This window comes from Lontra canadensis, unplaced genomic scaffold, assembly GCF_010015895.1.
Source record: "Lontra canadensis isolate GAN:19392208 unplaced genomic scaffold, GSC_riverotter_1.0 scaffold88, whole genome shotgun sequence".
Lineage (NCBI taxonomy): Eukaryota > Metazoa > Chordata > Mammalia > Carnivora > Mustelidae > Lontra > Lontra canadensis.
In genome coordinates, this window is record NW_022631082.1 from 1421717 (window position 1) to 1444426 (window position 22710).

The 22710-nt window shown below is 56.5% G+C and overlaps 1 protein-coding gene across 4 annotated transcripts in view; it reads left to right on the forward strand.

Moving 5' to 3' along the window:
- Nucleotides 1-22710, forward strand: part of UHRF1 (ubiquitin like with PHD and ring finger domains 1) — a 32204-nt gene that overhangs the window by 7852 nt on the left and 1642 nt on the right. For all 4 annotated transcript variants that reach the window (XM_032883660.1, XM_032883659.1, XM_032883661.1 and 1 more), the window contains exons 3-16: nucleotides 7017-7280; nucleotides 7757-7911; nucleotides 8700-8915; nucleotides 14192-14292; nucleotides 14394-14580; nucleotides 14920-15043; nucleotides 15138-15245; nucleotides 15546-15650; nucleotides 16445-16551; nucleotides 17787-17949; nucleotides 18095-18232; nucleotides 19616-19763; nucleotides 19849-20003; nucleotides 20993-21097. In XM_032883660.1, the coding sequence (XP_032739551.1) occupies nucleotides 7017-7280; nucleotides 7757-7911; nucleotides 8700-8915; nucleotides 14192-14292; nucleotides 14394-14580; nucleotides 14920-15043; nucleotides 15138-15245; nucleotides 15546-15650; nucleotides 16445-16551; nucleotides 17787-17949; nucleotides 18095-18232; nucleotides 19616-19763; nucleotides 19849-20003; nucleotides 20993-21097 (2076 nt within the window). The remainder of the gene's footprint in view (nucleotides 1-7016; nucleotides 7281-7756; nucleotides 7912-8699; nucleotides 8916-14191; nucleotides 14293-14393; nucleotides 14581-14919; nucleotides 15044-15137; nucleotides 15246-15545; nucleotides 15651-16444; nucleotides 16552-17786; nucleotides 17950-18094; nucleotides 18233-19615; nucleotides 19764-19848; nucleotides 20004-20992; nucleotides 21098-22710) is intronic.

The following is a 22710-nucleotide window of genomic DNA, read 5'->3' on the forward strand; positions in this document are numbered from 1 at the left end:
AGTTTCTGAGCGCCTTCCGCGTGTGCCTGCTCCACCGTTCACGGTGTGATTCAGACGTGAGTCGGATCGAGTCCTCCTCAGTGGGAGGATCTGTGAGCACCTGGCACGTGCCAGGCACTGTTGTTACATTTCCACCTGGCGGAAAAGTTGGAGCCACCACGAACCCCCAAGCACCTACCCCTAGAGCTTGCCCTGGCATCCAGCCACATTCCGGTCAGCCCCGCGCTCTCCGTCCTCCTGTCTGTCTGCCAATCCGTGGCAGTTTTGGGAGTGTGTTTCAACGTAAGCTGCATGAGCACTTTACGCCTGCCGTTAACTAGAGTCTGGGACGGGTTTGCGGGTCTTGCTTTTTTGTTCAGGCAACACTGGCATATAGCGGGATATGCGCGCGTCAGGCAGACCATTTGGCCTCTGGACAGATGTCTACACCCACGTACCCAAACCCCCATCTCCCTTCATTCCTAGCTCGAGATCTGACCCGAACGAAAGCCCTTAGGACCCCTGTGAAAGTTATAAGGCCTGATGAGCACAGGAACACCTGTGTGTGGGAGCCCAGAGGCGGGTACCTGCAACTGGCCGGCGGTCAGCGCTGGAGACCGAGCTCTTGACGCCGCCTGCTCACAGCCGGGCTTTCACGCTTGGCACAGGCTTCCTGCTTCCCCTGTGACCTCCGTGACGGCCGCCCGTTCCCCTGTCTGGCGCTCCTCTTCCCCACTCGGCAGCTTGGGGAGGGAACGTGCAGTCGCCTCTGTCTTCCGGCCGAGGAAGCCAGGCCCAGAGTGTGATGCAACTTCCCTGGGGACGCCAGCGGGGCCCCGGCCTGGCTGTCGGGTGGGGTTGGGGGGCTGGGGGCTGGGACGCAGACAGACAGCACATAGGGCAGCACCTCACAGTGAGTCCGGTCCGCAAACAGACCAGGCTCACCGCGATAGAAAGCAGCGGAGCTTCCAGTGGGGGGGGCCAGAGAGCTGCTTTTACAGAATGTTCTAGAGAGTCTTCGCAGTCCTTCGCGCTCCCCCCTCAACTGTTTTTTTCCGCCTTTTAAAGAAACATGTCGTAGCGGTCCACGGTCTGCCATGAGGTTGACTGAGCCGATAAAGCAGAGCATAGCTGAGCCTTTCTTCAGGATATGGGAGGGTTTCGTGGCCGGCTTGCTGGGCTGAATAGGTTGGCGGTTATGTCGCTCGATTGGCGGAAATACAAGAAGCCGAATGGGGGCAGGGACCCGGGCGGCAGGCCCAGCCTGGGCAAGGGCGAGAGGCATCTGGCGCCTTTTTCTTGGCTGCCCAGAAAAATAACAATAGGTCTCATTTGTGGGGACTCCGGCGCGTTCAGGTGTAGGGCTCTGGCTGTTACAGAATCGTCCCTATGTCCCCAGCCCAGGTGGGTACCATCTGAGCTCCTCGCGGCTCTCCCAGTGTGGCCAGTGCAGGACTGGGCCCGGCCAGCTCGCGGTAAAGGCACGGGAAATCAGCGCCCACTGGGTTTCTCCCCTTCGGACCTGCTGACGTGGGAGGCGGGCTCATTGTCTGGAATCGCCCCCAGTTGAGAAGTACTAATTTAGGTAATTGACGGGAGGGAAGCAGTGAAATCGGCCACACTGGCCTCAAACGCCGTCTGAAGGTCCCTCGGAAAGATCATTCTGAACTGGTCCCCTGGAAATGGCCTCGACTGGGTCTCCCGCGTCCTAACACCCCACTTCAGAATGGCTTTTCCCGAGTGCTGGCCCTGAATTCCCAAAGGGCTGAGTGGGGCAGCAGAGCCCTGTCCTTCAGGCGGTGCGGGGGAGGGTCCTCTTCCCCTGGGAGAGCTCCCAGCCGGGCATGCCCTCCAAGCCAGGCGGCAGCAAACCCTTTACATAAATATTTGTCTCCAGGAGAGCTGCTCTCCCTGTAGCCGGGAAGCAGCCACAGACAGGATGCGAATGAAGGGGTGTGTCCCAGTCTAATAAAACTTTATTTACAAAAACAAGTGTGGACTAGACTGTCCGGCTGCCCGTAGCTCGCCACTTCTGCCCTATTGTGCTTCCATCCAGCGTCCTTACTTGGAGATCCAGGTTTTGCTGTTAGGAGCAGCACTGCTGTGGAATGGACTAAACCTGTTATAGTACATTTTAGTACATTCTAGAACAGGTCCCCTAGGGCACTGTGTTGCAGAGTTCTTCAGGGCAGGGTGTGCAAAGCGTCTGGTCTCAGCACTTCCCCCGCCCACCCGGAGACCAGCTGAAGACCCTGAAGAGCCTTTGTTGATGTGGATGAGTCACGCGTGGCTTTGAGGTGCCATTCTTTCTGCTTGCTGCCCCCAAGCTGGGAAATCGTGTCCCCTCTGCCTCATCTGGGCTGCTGCTGCATGGAATTGTCTTCCCCCCGTTTCTGTCGGTCTGTCTTGTGTGCACGCTGGGTTGCAGGCTGTGCAGGACCAGCGAGGGGCCAGGGCTGTACCCCCCAGGAAGAGGGGCAGAGCAATTTCCTGCTTCCTCCCTCTCAGACTCCCAGGTCAGCCCGGCGGGTTCTCGTCAGTGCTCCCTTTCCTCCTCCAGCTGTGGGTCCTTCTTGGTATGAGGCTCACTGTCCTCCCCACCTCTCGCTGAAGCAGCTGGTTAGAGGCGACCCAAGAACTACCACTTGCCAAGCCCAGGGACATGAGTCCCTGTCCTCTTGGGCCTCTGGGCAGCACCCGGCACCCTAAAAAGCATCCCTTGAAAGTGTTACGAGGGGACAGAGACTGGGGACAGAAACAGTAGGCATGGCAAGCTCTAATCCCGGTTTCCAACAGGAACCAACATGCTTAGCTGTCAAATCACATACGTGTTAAGTTCGTTCTTATGCGGTCCGCGTGGTCGAAAATTCCAGATGTCCAGAAATATCCAGAAAGCATACTTGGGTTAAGACAGAGAGGAAGACATAAACACTGTGGGCAGTTTTGTCTTTAGGCCTGAATGTGCTGTACAGGGTTACGTGCCCCAGAGCACCGCACGTGTCCTATCATAGGAGGTTTGAGGGATTTTCGGTGCAAAGTGTGCCGCTACGGGTTGTTAACTTCAGGTTTAATCATAAGGTCAGGACCTCGAAAGTGAGGAGCAGATCATCTGTTGTGGAGTTTTGTAGCTTTTATGAATATCGTTAGCCTCGGTGGAAATTTCTGGACTTTTTTTTTTTTTTTAAGACTTTATTTTTAAGTAATCTCTACGCCCAGCATGGGGCTCAAACCCGACAACCCCGAGACCGAGAGTCGTGTGCTCCTCCATCTGAGCTGGCCAGGCGCTCGAGAACTTTAGAATCTTGATGATGAATGTGAGTGTAATACACGTTGGCGTGAGGCAGGCCTGGGCCTAGCCTGTCTCCCCCGTGGTTCCCAAATGTCTGTGTACAGCTTTGGGCAGGCAGGGTCGGGGGAGAGGAACACACAGCACACACCCTGTCCTACAGCAAACAGTTGTGCAGCCTTCCTGCTGACCTCAGGGGCCCTTCTGGAAAGTTCTAGAAATGGCTGCAGGAAGCAGCCAGACCGGCTTGTGACCAGGAGGCAGAGTCCTGTGCCCGCCTCCCCCAGCCTGAATGTCCCCTTCCGTGCCCCGTTTGTGCTTCTGTCGCATTCTTGCGTCGGTAGGCACGTCGGCCTCCTCCACAGGGCCTGTGCCCGAGCAAATCCATGAGCCGACGGAACCTGGCTTCCTGACCTGCCATGGGTGGGAGGGGCCGGTTGTGCTCCTGGTTCCAGCCCTCCCGCCTCCTCTCAGCTGTCTAGGTACCTTGGTTTATGCTTCATTTCCTGTCGCCTGAGTTGTCCTTGTTTCCCTTGACACATATGGGAGTCTCATCTGCTTTGCTGCTTTCCCTGTCACAAGGCGGCAGTGAGGACTCCTTTGTGTGACAAGGCCGCGGTTTTCCCGGCACATAAGGCTGTGGACGCCCTGTGAGGTCGCTGTACGTGTCTCGGGCACACACGTGAGGGTCTGTCTAGCTTAGGGGTTCTCCCTGGGGGTGATGGTGCTCCCCGTGGAGACGCTGGGAGGTGTCTGGGGACGTCTGTGGCTGTCACAACTGCGGGGTCCTCCTGGCATGGAGTGGGCAGGGCTCAGGGATGCTGCTCAGCCCCCAGCAGTGCCCAGGGCGGCCCCCTGCAGAGCGATTCCGCCTGATGTCAGCAGCGGCGAGGGGGTGTCTGCTTCTCGAGGTGCTGGGCCCCAGGGTACATGTGTCTTGTTCTAAGGCCATTTGGGCCCGCCTTCTGCTGGTTTCCTTGCCCCATTGGGGACACTTGTGTTTCTTTGTCTTTTTAAATGAGTTGTGTTTATTGTGGATTTATATGTTTATAAGCTTATTTGTATTTACGTATTTGTGCATCTCAGGTCCTCAGTAACATCGAGAGGAAGGCTCCGTGATTTCTCCCATATCCCACCTCCCACACTGCCATTCTCCCCCGTTCCGGTGTCTGCACCAAGTGCCATGTGTGTTACAGGCGATGAACCCACGTTGACCCATAGAGGACATTAGGGTTCGTTCCTCATCCCGTCGGCTTGGACAGCTGTGTAGTGACGTGGGCCCGCTGCTGTGGCTGCTGCTGTGGCTGGGGGAGGCCTCCCGGCCCTGGAAGTCCTCTGCGCCCCACCTTGTCTGTCACGCCTCCTCCCCCAGCTCCTCCCCACTGATCCTTCTGCTGTCCTCACAGTTTTGCCTTTTCCAGAATGTCACCGAGCTGGCGTCCCCCACTATGTGTCTTTCTGGGACTCCCTTTTTTCCTTTAAAAAAAAAAAGAACCCAGCCCGACGCGTTGTTGAGACGTAATTCACATGCCGCATGATTCACCCGCTTCAAGGGTGCGATCGGATGGTTTTCTGTCGCAGAGCCGTGCAGCCATCACCGCAGGCACTGCTAGGACATTCTCTTCGCCTACATAATGTTTAGTGTCCCTTCTCAGCCCCTGACAACCAGTCACCGGCTTTGTCCATGGAGGAGTCTGGTCCGGGCATGGACTCACACTGCGTGTGGCCTTCTGTGTCTGGTTCCCTCCCTGAGTGTCATGGGCTCGGGGTCTATCCCCGGGGCCATGCTTGTGGGCGCCTCCCTACTGTCCACGGCCGAGGGACCCTCCCGTGTGTGGGGGGACCGTGTGTGTATGTGTGTTGTTCCCCGCCCCCCCGTTGGTGGACGCTGGGTGGCTCCCTCCTTAGGCTGCTGTGAGTCCTGCTGCCGTGAACACGTGTGTGCAGGTTGACTTGTCTCTTCCCAGCTGTGTCCCCTCTACCCATCATCACAGCTGTCCTGTGTTGGCCCTGTGGGGGTGGGGGCTGGCATCAAGGCTCCCCCCTCACGCGGCGTGAAGCCGTGGGGTGTGCCCAGGAGCTCCGTGGCTGTAGGCAAGTGTCCATGTGTCCAAAGGTCTCCTCCCGGGGAGGGGGCGACCATTCACCAGATGCTTGGTTTGCACTGAATGACACAGCAGCTGCTGCAGTGAGGGGCTTTGGGCCCTGGAGCTCGCCTTCCCTGTGACCCAGGGGCCACTTGCCTGTTGACAGCCACCAGGCCTTCAGACCAGCGACTTCTGCTAACCCCCGGGAAGAAAGGAAAGTTGATTATTTGTGCGTTTGTTTCCCTTTCACTTTTTCTTTAGGACACTGCTTCTGAGCCGGGTAGTGCGGCCCTCTGGGGACACTGGGCTGTGTCTGAGGACATCTCTGGTGCTCACGACCGGGAGTGCTCCTGGCATCTAGTGTGTGGGGTCAGGGGATGCTGTCCCCCCCCACCAGGGCCCAGGATGGCCCCCCGGGGAGCAGCCTGACCCCATATATGCCTACGGCGCTGTGGGCAGAGACCTGCCTTAGGGACGTTGGGAGAGAACAAGATGCACTGGAGGGGCCTTGCTAGGTGTTGGTGGGGTGCCGCGGTGCCGGGGGGACAGCTTCAAATAAAAGAGAACTCCTCGGGCCTCATGTGCCACTGGGATGTGGCTCAGATGACAAAACTCCTTTGCACACTGTCACCAGGCGGTCATGAGGATGGCCAGCCTGAGTGGTGTCAGCACAATCCTGCCAGGGACTCCTGTGGGTGGGATTGGGGGAGAGAAGCTCGTGGCGAGGGGCGGGGCCAGCAGGGAGCTGGGGGATGTTGGGTCTGTGTCTCCTTCCCCTAGGGCAGCCTCTCTCGAATTGTCTCTCCCCCGTCCCTCCCCCTCGGCACCACCGGAAGGTCGAGGGTAAGCTAGATGGGCTAGTTGGGTCCCTGTGGGCGTGTCCCAGGCACCATGCGAGGCGGGGCAGCATCCCCGGCCCCATCCCGGTCCTGATAACCCAGATGACCCCAGGTGTTGTCAAGCCCCTGGCGGGGAGGCAGGATCACCCTGGGCGGGAACCCCTGAGTCGGGGGACTCCACTGACACCCCCCCAGGAGTCTGCGTTCAGTAACTGCATGACCTACTGAGGTCCTGGGGTGCTGCACACATTGAAATACACTGTGTTGGGGGAGGGGGTGACTCGCCCATGTTGGGGTCACTCGGGTTTACACCGCCTGACCTCTTGGGGATGGATTCTGGTGTCTGGTGTGAGCAGGGACCTGGCTTAATTTTTTCCCCTGAGTAATTATCGAGGAGTCTCTGTGCCTTGCCGCTGCAGCGTTTTGAGCCAGGTGACACGGCGCTCCCTGGGGGGGCACACTTGCCCTCAGTTTGGCTCCAGTGCCAAAGGCCGTGTATTGTTACTGGACCCAATATTAAGAAACCCTACCCTGGCATGTGATGGGTGCACCCAGCGCGGCTGGTTATGCTGGGTGCTCTCAGAACGTTCTCTGTGTGACGCGGGGAATCCTCTTTGGAGAGGCTCTGAGGGTCCTGATGGAAAGGGGTGACTGTGTGTTACCCGCCCCCCACCCTGGCAGTGTTGTCCTGTGGTCTGATCTAGATCCCACCCTCCACGAGGGCAGAGCTGGTACCTTGCTCGTGGTGTCTCTGCTGCCAGGCACCCAGAAGGGGAGCACTCAGTGGCTGGCGGGCCAGTGACCCTTGTCTTGGGGTCTGTGCAGATGGAGGACGGCCACACACTCTTTGACTACGATGTTCGCCTGAATGACACCATCCAGCTCCTGGTCCGCCAGAGCCTTGTGCTCCCGGCCAGCAGCATCAAGGAGAGGGACTCGGAACTGTCCGACACGGACTCAGGCTGCTGCCTGGGCCAGAGCGAGTCCGACAAGTCCTCAAACAGCGGCGAGGCGGCTTCAGAGGCAGACGGGAAAGCGGGCCTGGCGGATGAAGACACGTGGGACGAGACGGAGCTGGGCCTGTACAAGGTGAGTCTCTCGCAGCAGGTTTGGGGTTGAGCGTGCTCCCCACATGGCCGCGCTCTTTACCCCCAGGGCCCCGGGTAGCATGCCCCATGCCCCTCCGTCACACTGGCTTTCTGGTAGCCCGACTGCAGGGTTCCCTTGGTTGGGCACCCCCGGTCCTGCTGTGAAAATCGCTGGCAGGAGCGCTCCCGAGGCTTCCCCGTGGAAACACTCAGAGTGATCCAGCGTCCCTCAGTGATCCTTGACGGCACGCGTCGTGTCTGGGTTTTGTGGGGCTCTCTCTGCCCGTCCCAATGGAAAGAGAACCAGAGAATCCTCCGTGCCGTGGCTAAGAAATCCTATTTATAGTCATTTGGGTTTGAGTCCCGATCCTGAAGCATCTGGCCCCCCGGGAACCCAAGGACTCTCTCGTCTGCGTTGCTGGTCCGACATGTTGGGTGTCTCTGGGCTGGATGAGAGTGTTTTCTGGTTCCCGGCAGGCCAACGAGTATGTCGACGCTCGGGACACGAACATGGGGGCGTGGTTCGAGGCCCAGGTGGTCAGGGTGACGAGGAAGGCCCCGTCTTCAGACGAGCCCTGCAGCTCCAGCTCGACGCCAGAAGACGATGTCATTTATCACGTGAAATATGACGAGTGAGTGTAGCTGCGCTTGGGCAGGCTGGGGTGTTGGCTGTGTCCGTGGGCCCTGGAGTTCGGCACCGGTTAGGGCATGACAGTCAGGATATAACCACCCAGGAGGCCACCCCTAGAGGGCTGACATCACGGGGACCCCCCCTCCTTGGGACAGCTAGTTGCAAATGCGCTCCCCCCACCCCGTTTCCTGAATTCTTCTGTTCCTACCATGTGTCATTGCTGCGTGAGGCCTCTCTGGGTCTAGTTTGTCATCTGTCCCTTACTGGGACTTGCAAGTACTTAGCACTTAGCGTGTTCCGGGCACAGGGGTCCTTGTCTCTGCATGTGGAAGAGGTCTGGGACTGGCTCGGGTGACCACCACAGGTGACTCCAGGCTGGGCGGCTACATCTCCCGGCTCTGGAGGCTGGGACTCCACATCACCGTGCTGGCGGGTTGCGCTTCCTGGTGAGGCCCGTCTTCCCAGCTTCCAGACTGGTCGCCTTCTCGCTGTCCTCACACGGGCTTCCCCTTGTGGGGCCGTGAGAGCCTGCCCTGGTGTCTCCTCCTCCTCTTGTAAGGACTCCCAGCAGGTCTTTTCCGGGGACAACGTTCAACCCACAACACCTGTAATTCGAACATGTCTTCTAGGCCTGGGTATTTTCCTTACTGGGAGCTGAGCTCATCGGGGAGGGGACTTGACGGGCCACTGTGACCAAAGTAACCTGCACTCGTGTGAGCGCCTCTCCCGTCAAGGGAATGAAGTCGGGTATGACGCCTGGATCTCATGACGGTGCGGTTTTCCTCCCAGCTACCCGGAGAATGGAGTGGTCCAGATGAGTTCCCGGGACGTCCGGGCCCGTGCCCGGCACATTCTCAAGTGGCACGAGCTAGAGGTGGGCCAGGAGGTCATGCTCAACTATAACCCAGACAACCCCAAGGAGCGTGGGTTCTGGTACGATGCAGAGATTGTGCGGAAGCGTGAGACCCGGACGGCGCGGGAGCTGTACGCCAATGTCCGGCTCGGGTGAGTGACACGTGGCCCCGAGGCTGTCCAGCCGGGGCCCCGGAGGTGAGGCCCTCCGTCCCTCACGTCCCTCCGCCTGGGCGACTGTCTCTGAACCCCAGGCCCCGACGGTGGAGGTTTCAAGAGGCCCTTTTTCTCTTTTTTTGTGTTGTTCTGAATTTCGTGAATAGGTAATAATCCCAGAGTGTCAAAATCCAGAAAGTACTGAAGGAACATTTTCCCTTCTTCTTTCTCCCTTGGTCACCCACTTCTCCTTTCTGGAGACCTCTCTCTTCTTGTCACCTGTGCGTAAGCTAGCATAAACAGGTACAGAAACAAAGCGCATGTAGGGTACGGTCTGCATCCGGGATCAGCAAACTACAGTCCGCAGCCGGATCCAGCCCTCTGCCCGTTTTGGCAAATAAAGTTTTATTGGCACACAGCTATGCCCATCTCTTCACTGATTACCCAGGGCTGCTTTGGTGTTAAAAGGGCAGAGTCCATTAGCTGAAGAGAGGCTGTGTGGCCCACCAATCCAAAAATACTGTCTGGCCCCTTTTAGGTATTTGCCAAGCCCTATTCTACATGCGTGTGTGCATGTGTAGATATACGTGACAGAAACTTACCACCTTAACCACTTCTAAGTGTGCAGCTCAGTGGCATGAAGCACACTCATACCATTGTGCAGTAATCCCCACTCTCTGTCTCCAGAACTTTCTATCTCCCCACGCGGAGACTCTGTCCCCATGAAGCACGGACTCCCCACCCCTGCCCCAGCCCTGGCTCCCACCATCTGTCTCTGTCTACGTGCACGGGACTCCTGGGACCTCCTGGGAGTGGGGTCTTGCAGGTTTTGCCCTCCTGTGTCTGGCTTCTCTCACTGAGCCCAGTGTCCTCAGAGTCCATCCACCACAAGGTGTCAGGATGTCCTTTTTTGTGGTTAAGTAACATTCCATCATGTGTATAGTGCATATATACACACAAATATTTGGGTAACAGCATCTTGAGCAAGGCACAGCAAGTGCAAAGGTCCTGGGGCAGGCCATGCCTGGTGCATTTCTAGCAAGGAAGCCAGTGGGGTGGAGTGGAGGGGGAGAAGAATCAAGACTGTGCGAGCCTCCAAGCAGCATGGTCCAGAGAGGTTTGGAACTGGCGTTCTTTCTCTTTTGCTGGTAGCCATTGGAGCATTGAGCATTGGTAGCATTGGAGCAAAGCCACATGCTACAGTTAAGAATTCCAGCTCTGGCAGCCTAGACAGGAATGCACTGCAGGGGGCAGTGTAGGAGCAGGGACACCAGGGTGGAGACCTACGCAGGTGTTTAGGGGCAAGGTCCTGGGGCTTAGGCCAGGCTGCGGCCACGTTATGGTTAATGAAGAACGAGCATGTTCTTTCATTGCTTTTCTCTCTTACTTCCTTATTTTCAATTTCATTGATTTCTGCTCTCATCTTCTAAATTTTCTCCTTTCTTTCAGTTGATTTTGTTCTTTCTCTAGTTTCTTTTTCTTTTTTTAAAATTTATTTATTTATTTATTTTTTAAAGATTTTATTTATTTATTTGACAGAGAGAGACCAGCGAGAGAGGGAACACAAGCAGTGAGAGAGGGAGAAGCAGGCTTCCTGCCAAGCAGGGAGCCCAATGTGGGGCTCGATCCCAGGACTCTGGGATCATGACCTAAGCCGAAGGCTGATGCTCAACGACTGAGCCACCTGGGCATCCCCTTTTTCTAGTTTCTTGAGGTAATAAGAAACTTAGACTGTCGATCTGAGGCATCTCCCCTCCCTAATGCCTGCCCTTAGCACTATACATTCAGTCCTCAGCACTGCCTTCACGGCTCTCCATGTAAAAGTTTGCTATGTTGTATTTTTCTTTTTCTTCACCATTCTTTTTTTTTCCCTTCGAGACTTCCTCTCTGGCTCCTGGCTTCTTTGGAAGTATTGTGTTTAATTCCCAAGTGTTTAGAGACTTCTGCATTGTCTTTCTGTTACTCATTCCTAATTTCTTTTTTTTTTTTTTTAAAGGTTTTTTATTTATTTGATGCAGAGAGAGCACAAGCAGGGGGAGCAGCAGGCAGGCAGAGGGAGAGGGAGAAGCAGGCTCCCCGCTTAGCAGGGACCCTTCCTCCTGTGATGCGGGGCTCGATTCCAGGACCCTGGGATCATGACCTGAGCCAAAGGCAGTTGCTCAACCCATTGAGCCACCCTGACACCCCCTGATTTCTAATTTGACTTTATTACGGTTTCTTCTGTGGCCCCTCGTAGGGTCTAAATTGCTGAATATTCTGCGGTTGCTTGAGGAAAAACCAGGATATTCTGCCGATGGTCAGAGTGTCCTACTTCCATCTGTTAGAGCCTGTTGGTGCTCCCTTCTGATTCTTGCTGATTGTCTGTCTGGTTCCCCGTCAGGTGCTGAGGGGTGCCGGCATGCCCACCCTCACTGTGGGGGTATCTGCCTCGGCTCGGCCTCACATCAGTGTCTGGGGCACACACTCTCAGGGCAGCTCTGTCTTCCCGGCTGAGGGACCTCTCTGTCATGTTGTGATTTCCCTCTTGTCTAGTGGTGTCCTGGCTCCCACGTGCATGGGTGTCTGTCCACACCTGCTTTGCTTTTTCAAGTTAATGTTTGCAGGCTGTATTCTTTTTTTTTTTTTTTTTTTTAAAAGATTTTATTTATTTATTTGACAGACAAAGATCACAAGTAGGCAGAGAGGCAGGCAGGGAGAGAGAGAGGGAGAAGCAGGCTCCCTGCTGAGCAGAGAGCCCAATGCGGGGCTCGATCCCAGGACCCTGAGATCATGACCCGAGCCGAAGGCAGAGGCTTAACCCACGGAGCCCCCCAGGCGCCCCTGCAGGCTGTATTCTTTTCTTTCCTTTTACTTTCAACCGGTGTCGTTGGATTTGAAGTGAGTTGCTTGGAAGCAGCACATAACTGGCGTGTTTTTTAATCCATCCTGGCATCTTGCCTCTGATTGGCACATTCACACCATTCCCGCGAGGCGAACATTGGTGTGTTACGACTTAACGTCTGCCGGTTTGTCATTTGTTTTCTGTTTGTTTCCTCTGTTTCTCTTTTTCCATCGTTCCCATGGGTTACCTGAACACATTTTAAGATTCTGTCCAGATTTGCTTTCTGTCTTTTGAGTATCGCTGTGGATAGGTTTTTTAGCGGTTCCTCTGGATTTTACCGTAAGCGTGCGACCTACTGGTTGTCCCTTTTGCCAGAAACCCATCCTTACTTATGTCCGTTTGTACTCACTGAGTAGCAGACGGGGTTCGGATCTTTATCTCAGTCCTCACCTGTGTCTTGCAGAACTCCTAAGGAGGATAATCTGTCAGATGCGCCCAGATTTCTGCTTTTTCTGTTTCTCTTCTGTTGCTCCTAAGATTTCCTTTCTGTATCATTTCCTACCTGAGGAGTTACCTCCCTCATCCTGTAAGGGCGTGTCTGCCAGCAGTGGATTCTGTGGATTTTCCTTCATGGGAGAGTGCTACCAGCCTTGTCGTACTGAGGTGACTCTCAAGCATTGATTCATTCTATCCAAACATGCTTTACAATTCATTTCTTCTTTATTTCTTTTAAGTTTTTATTTATTTGAGAGAGCATGCGCAAGCAGCAGGGGAGGGAGAAACAGGCTCCCCACTGAGCAGGGAGCATGATGCAGGACTGGATCCCAGGACCCTGAGATCATGACCTGAGCTGAAGGTAGACGCTTAACCAACTGAGCCACCCAGGTGCTCCACGAGTCATTCCTTTAAAGTGACTCTACCTAAATAGTTACGACGATGTTGTCACAATGTAAAGATACCATGATTTCTTTTTTTCTTTAATTTATGTGTTCATTTTAAGTCTTTTTAAAAAAGATTTTATTTGTTTATTTGACAGACAGAGAACACAAGTAGGCAGAGAGGCAGGCAGAGAGGGAGGAACGGAAGCAGGCTCCCTGCTGATCAGAGAGCCTGATGCGGGGACTTGATCCCAGGACCCTGGGATCATGACCTGAGCTGAAGGCAGAGGCTTTAACCCACTGAGCCACCACGAGCCCTCATTTTAAGTCTTTATGCCTTAATCATAATTTCTTTTTTTTTTTTTTTTAAGATTTATTTATTTATTTGACACACAGAGAGATCACAAGTAGGGAGAGAGGGAGGGAAGCAAACTCCCTGCTGAGCAGAGAGTCCAAAGCAGGACTCGATCCTATGACCCTGAGATCACGACCTGAGCTAAAGGCAGAGACTTAACCCCCTGAGCCACCCAGGTGCTCCCAGTCATAATTTCTTAATGACTTCTTCAGTCACTGATTTGTTTTCCAATTTCCTCACTTTTTTTTGTAACCATTTGGCTAGTTGGGGTGTACGGAGCTTGCACAGACTTCAGTTAGATCAATCTGTATCACTTAAGCTGCTTTTATCTTCAGGTCTCCTGTCCTTTCCTCCTTCCCCCTTTCCTTACCAGGTTATTTAGAGGAAGCCTGGTTGTGTGTCCCACAGACTCTCCGTGGCCTGGGTTTTGCTTTCCACGCCCTGTGGCACCATGTCCTCTGTGCCTCTGTCTCCAGGGTTTCTTGTGAGCTGGCAGGACCGTCTGTGCCTGTGCAGCCTGGGTCCGTGGCCTCGGCCACTCATGCCGTCGATCACTTGAAATATGGCCGGCACGGGCCAAGCTGACCTGGAAGTGTAACGCACACTGGGGGTCAGGGACTTGGTGCTGGGCAAGAATGCGAAGTAGCTCGTGCCTGGTTCCGTCCTAGTCGTCACTCATGGAAATAGTACCTTAGGACCCGTGGAAATAGTACATCGGGTCACGTAAAGCCCAGCATTGATTCTGTCCGGTTTTACTTGTTCAGCATGGTGGTTGGAAAACACAGAATGACACAGGTGGCATGTGTCTGGGACTCCACTGGCTTGCCATTGGACACTGTTGGAGATGTGGGGTTGGTCCCTGGAGGTCACTTGACCCTGGAGGAGTTTTGCATTTTGATACAGGGAGACTGAGCAGACCTCACCTTTCGGTTTCATGTGTGGGGCCTTGTTTAGTCACGGCGGCCTGTTGAAAGGTTAGGAATTCTTCTCTCAAAGGCACGTGATGAAACCGGGTTTAATGCGTTGTCTTTGCCTTGTCTCTGATTTAGTAGGACTTGAACCAGCAAGGGGAGAAGCTCAGTGAATGCGAGAGGCCTTGATAAAACTAGATAGAACCAGAGGCTTTTCTCTGCTCTGAGCAGCATGGCAGGTGGCAGAGTCCCTGCTGAGGCACCTTGGCTTGGTCAGCTGGAATGTTCTAATGGCTTCTGCATCACAGGGGTGGTTCGCTCAATGACTGTCGGATCATCTTTGTGGACGAGGTGTTCAAGATCGAGCTTCCGGGCGAGGGGAGCCCCGTTGTCGAAAACCCAATGAGAAGTGAGTTCCAATCCTGTCTTTCCGCGACTCCCACGTCGGGTGTGGGGTGGGGGCTCCCCGTCCCGGCCCCGCCAGAGCTGAGCCCCGCCTCCCTCGTCCAGGGAAGAGCGGGCCCTCCTGCAAGCATTGCAAAGACGACGAGAACAAGACTTGCCGGGTGTGCGCCTGTCACCTGTGCGGGGGCAAGCAGGACCCCGACAAGCAGCTCATGTGCGATGAGTGTGACATGGCTTTCCACATTTACTGTCTGCGCCCGCCCCTCAGCAGCATCCCCAAGGAGGACGAGTGGTGAGCGGACGGGCTCCTCCTCGCTGCCCGTCAAGTTTTCCTGGGGGTGTCCGGTATCCCCAGATGAGATTTACCCTCATTGTTGGGCAGCGCCGTGAGATGCCTGGGGGAGAGGGACGCGCGTCTGGGCGTCCAGCAGAACGTTCTCGCTCTGCACCACCTCTCAGGGCACACGTGGCTACTGAGAACGTCCGATTGGGGATCGGGGGGCGGCTGGGTTCCTGCTTAATATTCCTGAATTTAGACTGAAATGCTCTCCCTTCCCTGGACCTCGCAGGATGGCTGGGCGTGGGGGGTGGGGGCAGGCAGGGATAGGAGGTGACGTCCCTGCTGTCACAGGTACTGCCCCGAGTGTCGGAATGACGCCAGTGAGGTGGTGCTGGCGGGTGAGAAGCTGAAAGAGAGCAAGAAGAAAGCGAAGATGGCGTCAGCCACATCCTCTTCGCAGCGGGACTGGGGCAAGGTGAGGCCGCCCCACGCCCTGCGCCCCTCGTTCCCACTGCCTTCCCTGCCCCACACGCGCTCACTCTGCTCTTCCTTTGGTCCCGGATGGACAGGGCATGGCGTGCGTGGGGCGTACCAAGGAGTGCACCATCGTCCCGTCCAACCACTACGGACCCATCCCGGGGATCCCTGTGGGCACCATGTGGAGGTTCAGAGTCCAGGTACCCCCCGACTTCCTGGGCTCTGGGGCCGGGCCCACGGGTACTGGCCTCCCAGAAGCCCCTGTGCCTGGGCGAGGACCACCCTGGGGCAGGTGGCCGGGCTGGACTTCAGGCCAGCTCCTTCCACAGTGTGGCTCAGACTTGGGGTTTCTGGGGGAGGGGCTCTCGGAACAGGTGTGATTGGTTTCGGCAGAAAAGTCAGGCCGCTGGCTTTGGAAGTGAGAGCCGGAAGAGTGGGGTTGAGCTGCTCTGTGACAGCCAATCCCAAAGGTGCCATTTACCACCTGGTGGTTTTCGCAGGTCAGCGAGTCGGGGGTCCATCGACCTCACGTGGCGGGCATCCATGGCCGGAGCAACGATGGGGCTTATTCCTTGGTTCTGGCTGGGGGATATGAGGATGATGTGGTGAGTGTGGGGGGAGCTGTTCCAGATTTTTTAAAAATTACGTATAAAATTAAAATTTTATACACAAAATTTATTCTTTTAAGTATTTCTGAGTGCACAGCTCAGCGGCATGAAGCACACTCCCATTGTCGTACAGCCACCCCTACCCTCCATCTCCAGAACTTTCCATCTCCCCACACAGAGACTCCATCCCCACGAGGCACGGACTCCCCACCCTCTGCCCCAGCCCTGGCTCCCACCGTCTCCTCTCTGCCTCTGGGGACGGGACTCTTCTGGGAGTGGGGTCCTACAGGATGTGTCCTGGGTCTGGCTCCTCTCACTGAGCCCAGTGTCCTCAGGGTCCCTCTGCATCGTGGCAGGTGTCAGGATCCCTTCTTTTCTAAGGCTGGATCTTGTTCCATTGTGTAGATGGACTGTACCATGTGTATCCTTCATCTCCCAGTGGACAGTGGGGTTATTTCCACGCTTAGCTTTTGTGAATAATGTGACTGTGAACATGGGTGTGCATACATCTCTTCAGGGTCCTGTTTTCACTTCTTGTGGGTATAGACCCAGAAGTGGGACTGCTGGATCGGACGGTAACTTGTTTTTAATGTTCTGAGGTGCCTCGATACCGTGGTCCGTCGCGGCTGCACTAGCTTGGTCTCCTTCTGCTAGCACACGGACGCCCAGGTTCTCCTCATTCTGTGTCTTTGAGGGTTGTCCTCCCGATAGGTGTGTGCAGGGTAGTTTTTGGCTGAGTTTCTCCTCTCCTGTGTCTGGAGGGCTCAGCCTGGCCTCCTTGTCTGTTTCAGGACCACGGGAACTCTTTCACGTACACGGGCAGTGGTGGTCGAGATCTTTCTGGCAACAAGCGGACTGCAGAACAGTCTTGTGACCAGAAGCTCACCAACACCAACAGGTTTGCAGAAACCGGTTTCCTTTCTTTGCTAGCAGGCTTTTGCCCCATCCTCCGGCAGCTACACGGGGAGAGGGTTGGGTCTTTTTTGGGGTGTATGGTCAGGAAGTTCAGATTCCTGTTATGAATGTGATGGAATGTAGAGATGACAACATCCATTTCTTCCCTTCTGTTTGTTAAAGGCTTGTGAGTCCGTCAGATGTGTTAAAGAGGACTTTTTCCCTAAAAGGCCAGAAAATATATTCGGCTTTATGGGCCACCTGGCCTCTGTTGTAACCACTCAACTCTGCTATCACAGCACAAAAGCAGCCTCAAAGCCCACATAAATGAACGCGCATGGCCGTGTTCCAATAAAACTTTATCTGCAAAACGAAGCAGCCGGCCAGAGATTGCTGACCCCAGACCACAGGATAGGGAAGGACTTTGTAAGCACAAAAAGCATCCTGACGCCAAAAGAAAAGCTGGAGATTTGATAACTTAAATATTATAAATTGCATCAATAGAACCCATATGTAAAATGAACAGGCAGAAGACTATTTGCGGGTGAGTGTGCTGCAAACGTGATCTATGATGGCTTTTCTATATAATGAGCTTTGCAAATCAATAACAAAAACTTAAGAAAAGCAAAGGACATACAGGTCATTCACAAGAAGAGTGCAGAGCACCAGTGACCATGAAAACTTAAGTTCAACTCAGGTTATCAAAGATACAAACTGAAGCAGTGGCGAGGCTCTGGAGTGGTCCTGAAGGAGGTGCTGAGCCTGAGCCCTGGTCTGCCAGTCCCGGGGCCAACGTGGCCCTCGGTGGGATGGCCCTGCCCGTGTTCGCACACCTCCATCTGGAGTGTGGAACTTACCCTTACATAGTTCTGGAGCCCAAACTCTGAACTTGAGGGGTGGGAAGGGCTGTGCTCCCTCTGAGACCTCTGGAGGGGGATCCTCCCTGCTGGTTCCAGCTTCTGGTGGCCACCGGTGGTCGCCGGTGCCCCTCCAGCCTTTGCTTCCTTCACGTGGCCTTCTCCCCCTGTTCCTACACCTCCACTACCCCTTCCTTAGCAGGACACCAGTTGTCGCTTTTAGGGCCACACTAGTGCCCCCTGATCTCCTCTGAGCTTGACCGCATCTGCGGTCACCCACTTTTCAAGGAAGGTCACAGTCACAGGTTCTAGGGGTGAGAATGAGAGGCTCTCCTCTGGGGGGTTGGAGATGGGATCTAACCCACAGGGACTGTTCCCCCAGGGCGCTGGCTCTGAACTGCAGTGCCCCCATCAACGACCGCAAGGGGGCCGAGGCCAAGGACTGGCGGTCAGGGAAACCGGTGCGGGTGGTGCGCAACGTGAAAGGTCGCAAGCACAGCAAGTACGCCCCCGCCGAGGGCAACCGGTACGACGGCATCTACAAGGTGAATGGCCGCCCTCCTGCCGGCCCCGCCCTCCTGCCGGCCCCGCCCTCCTGCCGGCCCCGCCCTCCTGCCGGCCCCGCCCTCCTGCCGGCCCCGCCCAGCCCCTGCCAACCCCGCCCCCGCCCACCTCTGGGCTTCCCCACAGGTGGTGCGGTACTGGCCAGAGAAGGGCAAGTCCGGCTTCCTGGTATGGCGCTATCTCCTGCGGAGGGATGACACTGAACCTGGCCCCTGGACGAAGGAAGGGAAGGACCGGATCAAGAAGCTGGGGCTGACCATGCAGGTGCGCCCAGGCCCAGCCCATCCAGAGCCTCATGCCGCACAGCCCAGGCCCCACGCTGTCCTGCTCACAGCCTGGTTTTCCTGGCCAATCACTGGGGACCGTGGGAGCCTGCCTTCTTGGCCCAAAACTCTCGCGGGTTTCCTGTGATCTTAAATGAATTTCCAGGCACCGAGCCGGTCGCCCCTTGCGCCCACGCAGTAGACCTAGGCGGTGGGCAGCTGGTGGTGGTGTCTTTGCATTCGTAATTTGAGGGTAGAGAGCCAGGTCTCCTTGTTAAAGCTGTGTTCTGGGAGGAGTTTGTGCGACATCCGTGTGGCATCTGGGTTCTTCCTTTTTGCTAGGCTTCATGCCGCCTCCAGGCACACAGGGGCAAACCCAAAAAACCGGCAGGATGTGGGGAGGAACGCTCCCCCGGAGTCCTCGCTCACCTCCTCGCAGCAGCTAGAGCTCCCAGGGTGCAGCCGGTGTGCGGCGCGCCCTTTCTGCCCCATAATTATGGTGTTTCTGTTCATTACGGCGAGTCTCTTCACAGCTGGTAACTCAGGGTGGGACTATTTAAGGAATCTTAATTGCTACTGAGAATCAGATAGCGCCTCCCCCTGGGGTCACGAAGTTGTCTCTTGCACATGATGTTTGCACCATGGAGAATTTCAGAAGCTAAGGAACAGGGGAGAAAAATAGCCGCGGGACAGGAGCCGCCAGCCTCTGGTGGGGGTGTTAGTGACGTCACGCTTGTGTTGCCGGAGATGCTGGACAGTTTCTAGATGACATGCTGGAGAAATCCCCCGTGATCGGAAGTGCCTCAGAGTCAGGGTTCTCCTCAAGTAATGCCTGTTAGACCCTGGGGGGGCCCCAGACTCCTCAAAATTGGGTAGGGGAGCCAAGGCCTTGGGGCCATGTCTTTGTAAATGCCATTCGCTGGAGGCCCAGCCATGACGGTCCATTCCCTTCCGAGCCCTGCCGGCTTCTGGGCTACCGCGGAACTCTGAGGCTGGGAGGGCTGCGGCCTGGCCTCTCGTGGGAGAGCTTGCCTATGTCTAAACGAACGAGTGAGGATAACGATTAGAAGCTCTTAGTCGCCAGATCTGATGGCGAGCATGTGCTGTGCCTGCCCTGTTCACCGCTTTGCCTCTGCCCCGTCAGGTGCACGGGGCGCCTTAGCCCTTTTCTCCTTGGTACGTTGGGTGATTAGAGGCTCACTTCCCAGAGCTCCCTGGAGGCTGAGTCAGGAGGAGGAGTCCAAGTCTCGGAGGCACCAGTGTGGGCTGGGGGGGGGGGACTGTCCACGTGGGAGGGGGCAGGAAAGGGGCCGCATGAGACCGTCCCTGGTTCCTGGACAGCCCCCACCCAGTGGTCCTCACGACCAACTCCCTCCTCTTGCAGTACCCGGAAGGCTACCTGGAAGCCCGGGCCAGGAAGGAGAAGGAGAAGGAGAACAGCAAGAGAGAGGCCCAGGAGGAAGAGGAGGAGATGGAGGAGGAGGGGACCTTCACATCCCCCAGGAAGGGCAAGCGCAAGACTAAGTCCGGAGGTGGGTGTCTCTGCGGGCAGCGTCCCCGCGCGCGGGCCTGGCCGCCCACCTGCCCATTCTCACCTCCTCTGTTCTGTCCCTGCAGGTGGCAGGGCTGGTGCTGGGTCCCCGGGAGGGACACCTAAGAAGAGTAAGGTAGAGCCCTACAGCCTCACTGCCCAGCAGAGCAGCCTCATCAAGGAGGACCAGAGCAACACCAAGCTGTGGAGTGAGATCCTGAAGTCACTCAAAGACGGGACGGTGAGTGCCTGCCACCCCCACCCCTACCTGGCCTGGACATCCTCTCGCCTTATCATTGTTTATGTGGTGAAATAGAAAGAATCCCCCATTGCCACCATGTCTAAGCGCACAGCTCAGCGGCGGGAAGCACACTCGCCCTGTCCTGTGACCACCCCATATCCTCCGTCTCCAGAACTTCCATCTCCCCACACAGAGACTCTGTGCTCGTGAAGCATGGACTCCCCACCCCCTGCGCCACCCCTGGCTCCCACCCTCTCCTCTCCATCTGTGTGGACAGGACTCCTCTGGGGCCCGCCTGGGAGTGGGGTCTTGCGGGATGGGTCCTTCTGGGTCTGGCCGTTCTCCCTGAGCTCATTGTCCTTGGGGCCCGCTCACGTCGTGCAGGGGTCAGGGTCCCTTCCTCCTTAAGGCCGAGTAACCTTCTGGCATGTGGGCAGACCACGTTGGGTGTGTCCATTCACCTGTGGGTGGGCACTAGTGGCCAAAGGCTGGCATGCACCCCTGCTGGGACCGCGGTGCTGAGCCCACAGCGGGTGGGGGGGCGGGTGAACATCGCAGCTTCCCCGCCTCAGGCACAGTCCCATGCGTGGGATGGCTGGGTCAGGAGGTCTGTCTGTGTTCAGCATTCTGAGCTGCTGAACCAGGCCTGTCTCTTCTGGATCCTCCTGCCTTGAGCATGATGCGTGACCTAGATGGGTGGCTGCCAGCTTGGTGTCCTCTGGCCACAGCCCATACCTGGTGGCAGTGGGCTCTCTGTGCCTCCCTCCGGACAGACGCGTCCCCTTGGAGTTGGCCTGTTACCTCTGACGTCCTCTCCGGGCTCTTGGTCCCGGTCACCTTGTCTCGGGGCCTTGGCCTTCGCTCCTCCGGGCTGTGTTCCTCTTCCTCACATGGGCAAGAGCTGCTTCTGGCCCCTGGTGGGGGTGAGGGGCACCAGGTCTGACACTGTCCCAGGGGTGTCCAGTCCGCTCTCACACGTTTTCCTCCAGTTCCAGAAGTTCCTGAGTAAAGTGGAGGAGGCGTTCCAATGCATTTGCTGCCAGGAGCTCGTGTTCCGGCCCATCACGACCGTGTGTCAGCACAACGTGTGCAAGGTGCGGGGGCAGCCGTGGGCCGGGGTGGGCGGTGGTGCTCAGACGACACTGTCCTCACCCTGCCCATCTCCCTGGGACCGTAAGCCACGTTGGTCCTCTGCCTGTCCCTCCAGCAGGTCATAGACTACCTGCCTTAGGAGTGTTCTCTGGTTGTCCTTTCTCCAGAATGTTCTCCCCCGGCCTCCTAGATGGCTGGGGGTCCAGGACGGGAGAGGGTGGGTGGCAGTCCCAGCTTGAGGTCTGGGTGTGCTAAATATTGACTGAGCATGCCATGGGCTGGGCTGGAGAGGTCTGAGGTATTTGGCTTCTAGAGGAATGGGTGGGAGGGCTTCCCAGAGGAGGTGGCATCTCAGGGGGACAGAATGGCATGCACAGAAGCCTGGACGGATACGCAGATTGGAGCAGCGGGGGCCTGTAGGAGACGAGGGCTGGGAGGTGGGGCCGGGAGGGTTGTCAGTCAGGAGGGCTGGACTGGAAGAGAGGTGGGGCATGGGGGGTGGGAGGGCGAGGTCTCCTCTGCAGCCGTGCTGATGCTGGGGTGGGTCGCGCTCTGCGGGGGTGTCCTGAGGAACGTCCCTGGCCCACCCTCTCTGTGCCAGGAGCACCCCCAGTTGCTAAAATCGCAGCGGTTCCTGACACCCCACCCCACCCCGCATTCCTGGAAGGCAGAGTTGTGCAGCTTGGTGTGCTGGTGAGCGGGGAAAATGGCTTTTTTGCGGTGTCTTCTAGTTAGACTCGGTCCAGAGGAACTTGTGGGCGGGCATGCAGATAGTTGGGGTGGAAGGGACTGTCGTTGCCTCTCTGAGCTGCCAGCCCCCTTTCTCGCCTTGGGGTTATCCTGGTCCAGGCTCCTGTGTCCGCTGTCTCACCAGGGCTGGGGCTCCAAGAGCATCCCCCAGTGCGGCAGGTCAGGCCTTTCCCTTTTCTGTCCTCGGGCCCTGCCTCCCCACTGCGTGGCCCAGGACAGAAGCCCTGTGCGACCTGAGCAGGGGTTTTGTGGCCTTGGAAAAGCCACCCAGGTCCTCTGAGCCTCCATTGCCTCAGTGTAGAGGAATGGGGCAACTCCTTCCCGGCCAGCCTCTGTGCCACGGTGGTCTGGTCTCCAGCCTTGCCACGGTGGGGCTGGTGGGTCAGGCCACAGAAACCGAGTGGGTTGTGGGGAGTCTGGTACTGAGCATCTCAGCAGAGCCCACGCGGGTGCCATAAAAGAAGGGGCTGTTGGCCTTTGTGTCTGTCCCTGGTCACCGCAAGAACCTCAGCCCCTGAGCGGTCACAGGAAGACAGCTTTGGCCTATGTGTCCCGGCACCTGATTTTGTTTTTACTTTACTAAAAAATTACTTGATTGTAGTAAAATACCCACAAAGTAAAAATTGCTATCTTAAGTGTCTCTAGGTGCACAGCTCAGCAGCGTGAAGCACACTCACCCTGTCCTGTGACCACTTGTTTTTAGAACTTTCCATCTCCCCAAATGGAGACTCTGTCCCCACAAAGCACAGACTCCCCACCCCTTGCCCCAGCCCCGGCTCCCACCATCTCCTCTCTGAGAATGGGCCTTTTCTGGGGACTTCCTGGGAGTGGGGTCCTGCGGGATGAGTCCTGGGTCTGACTCCTG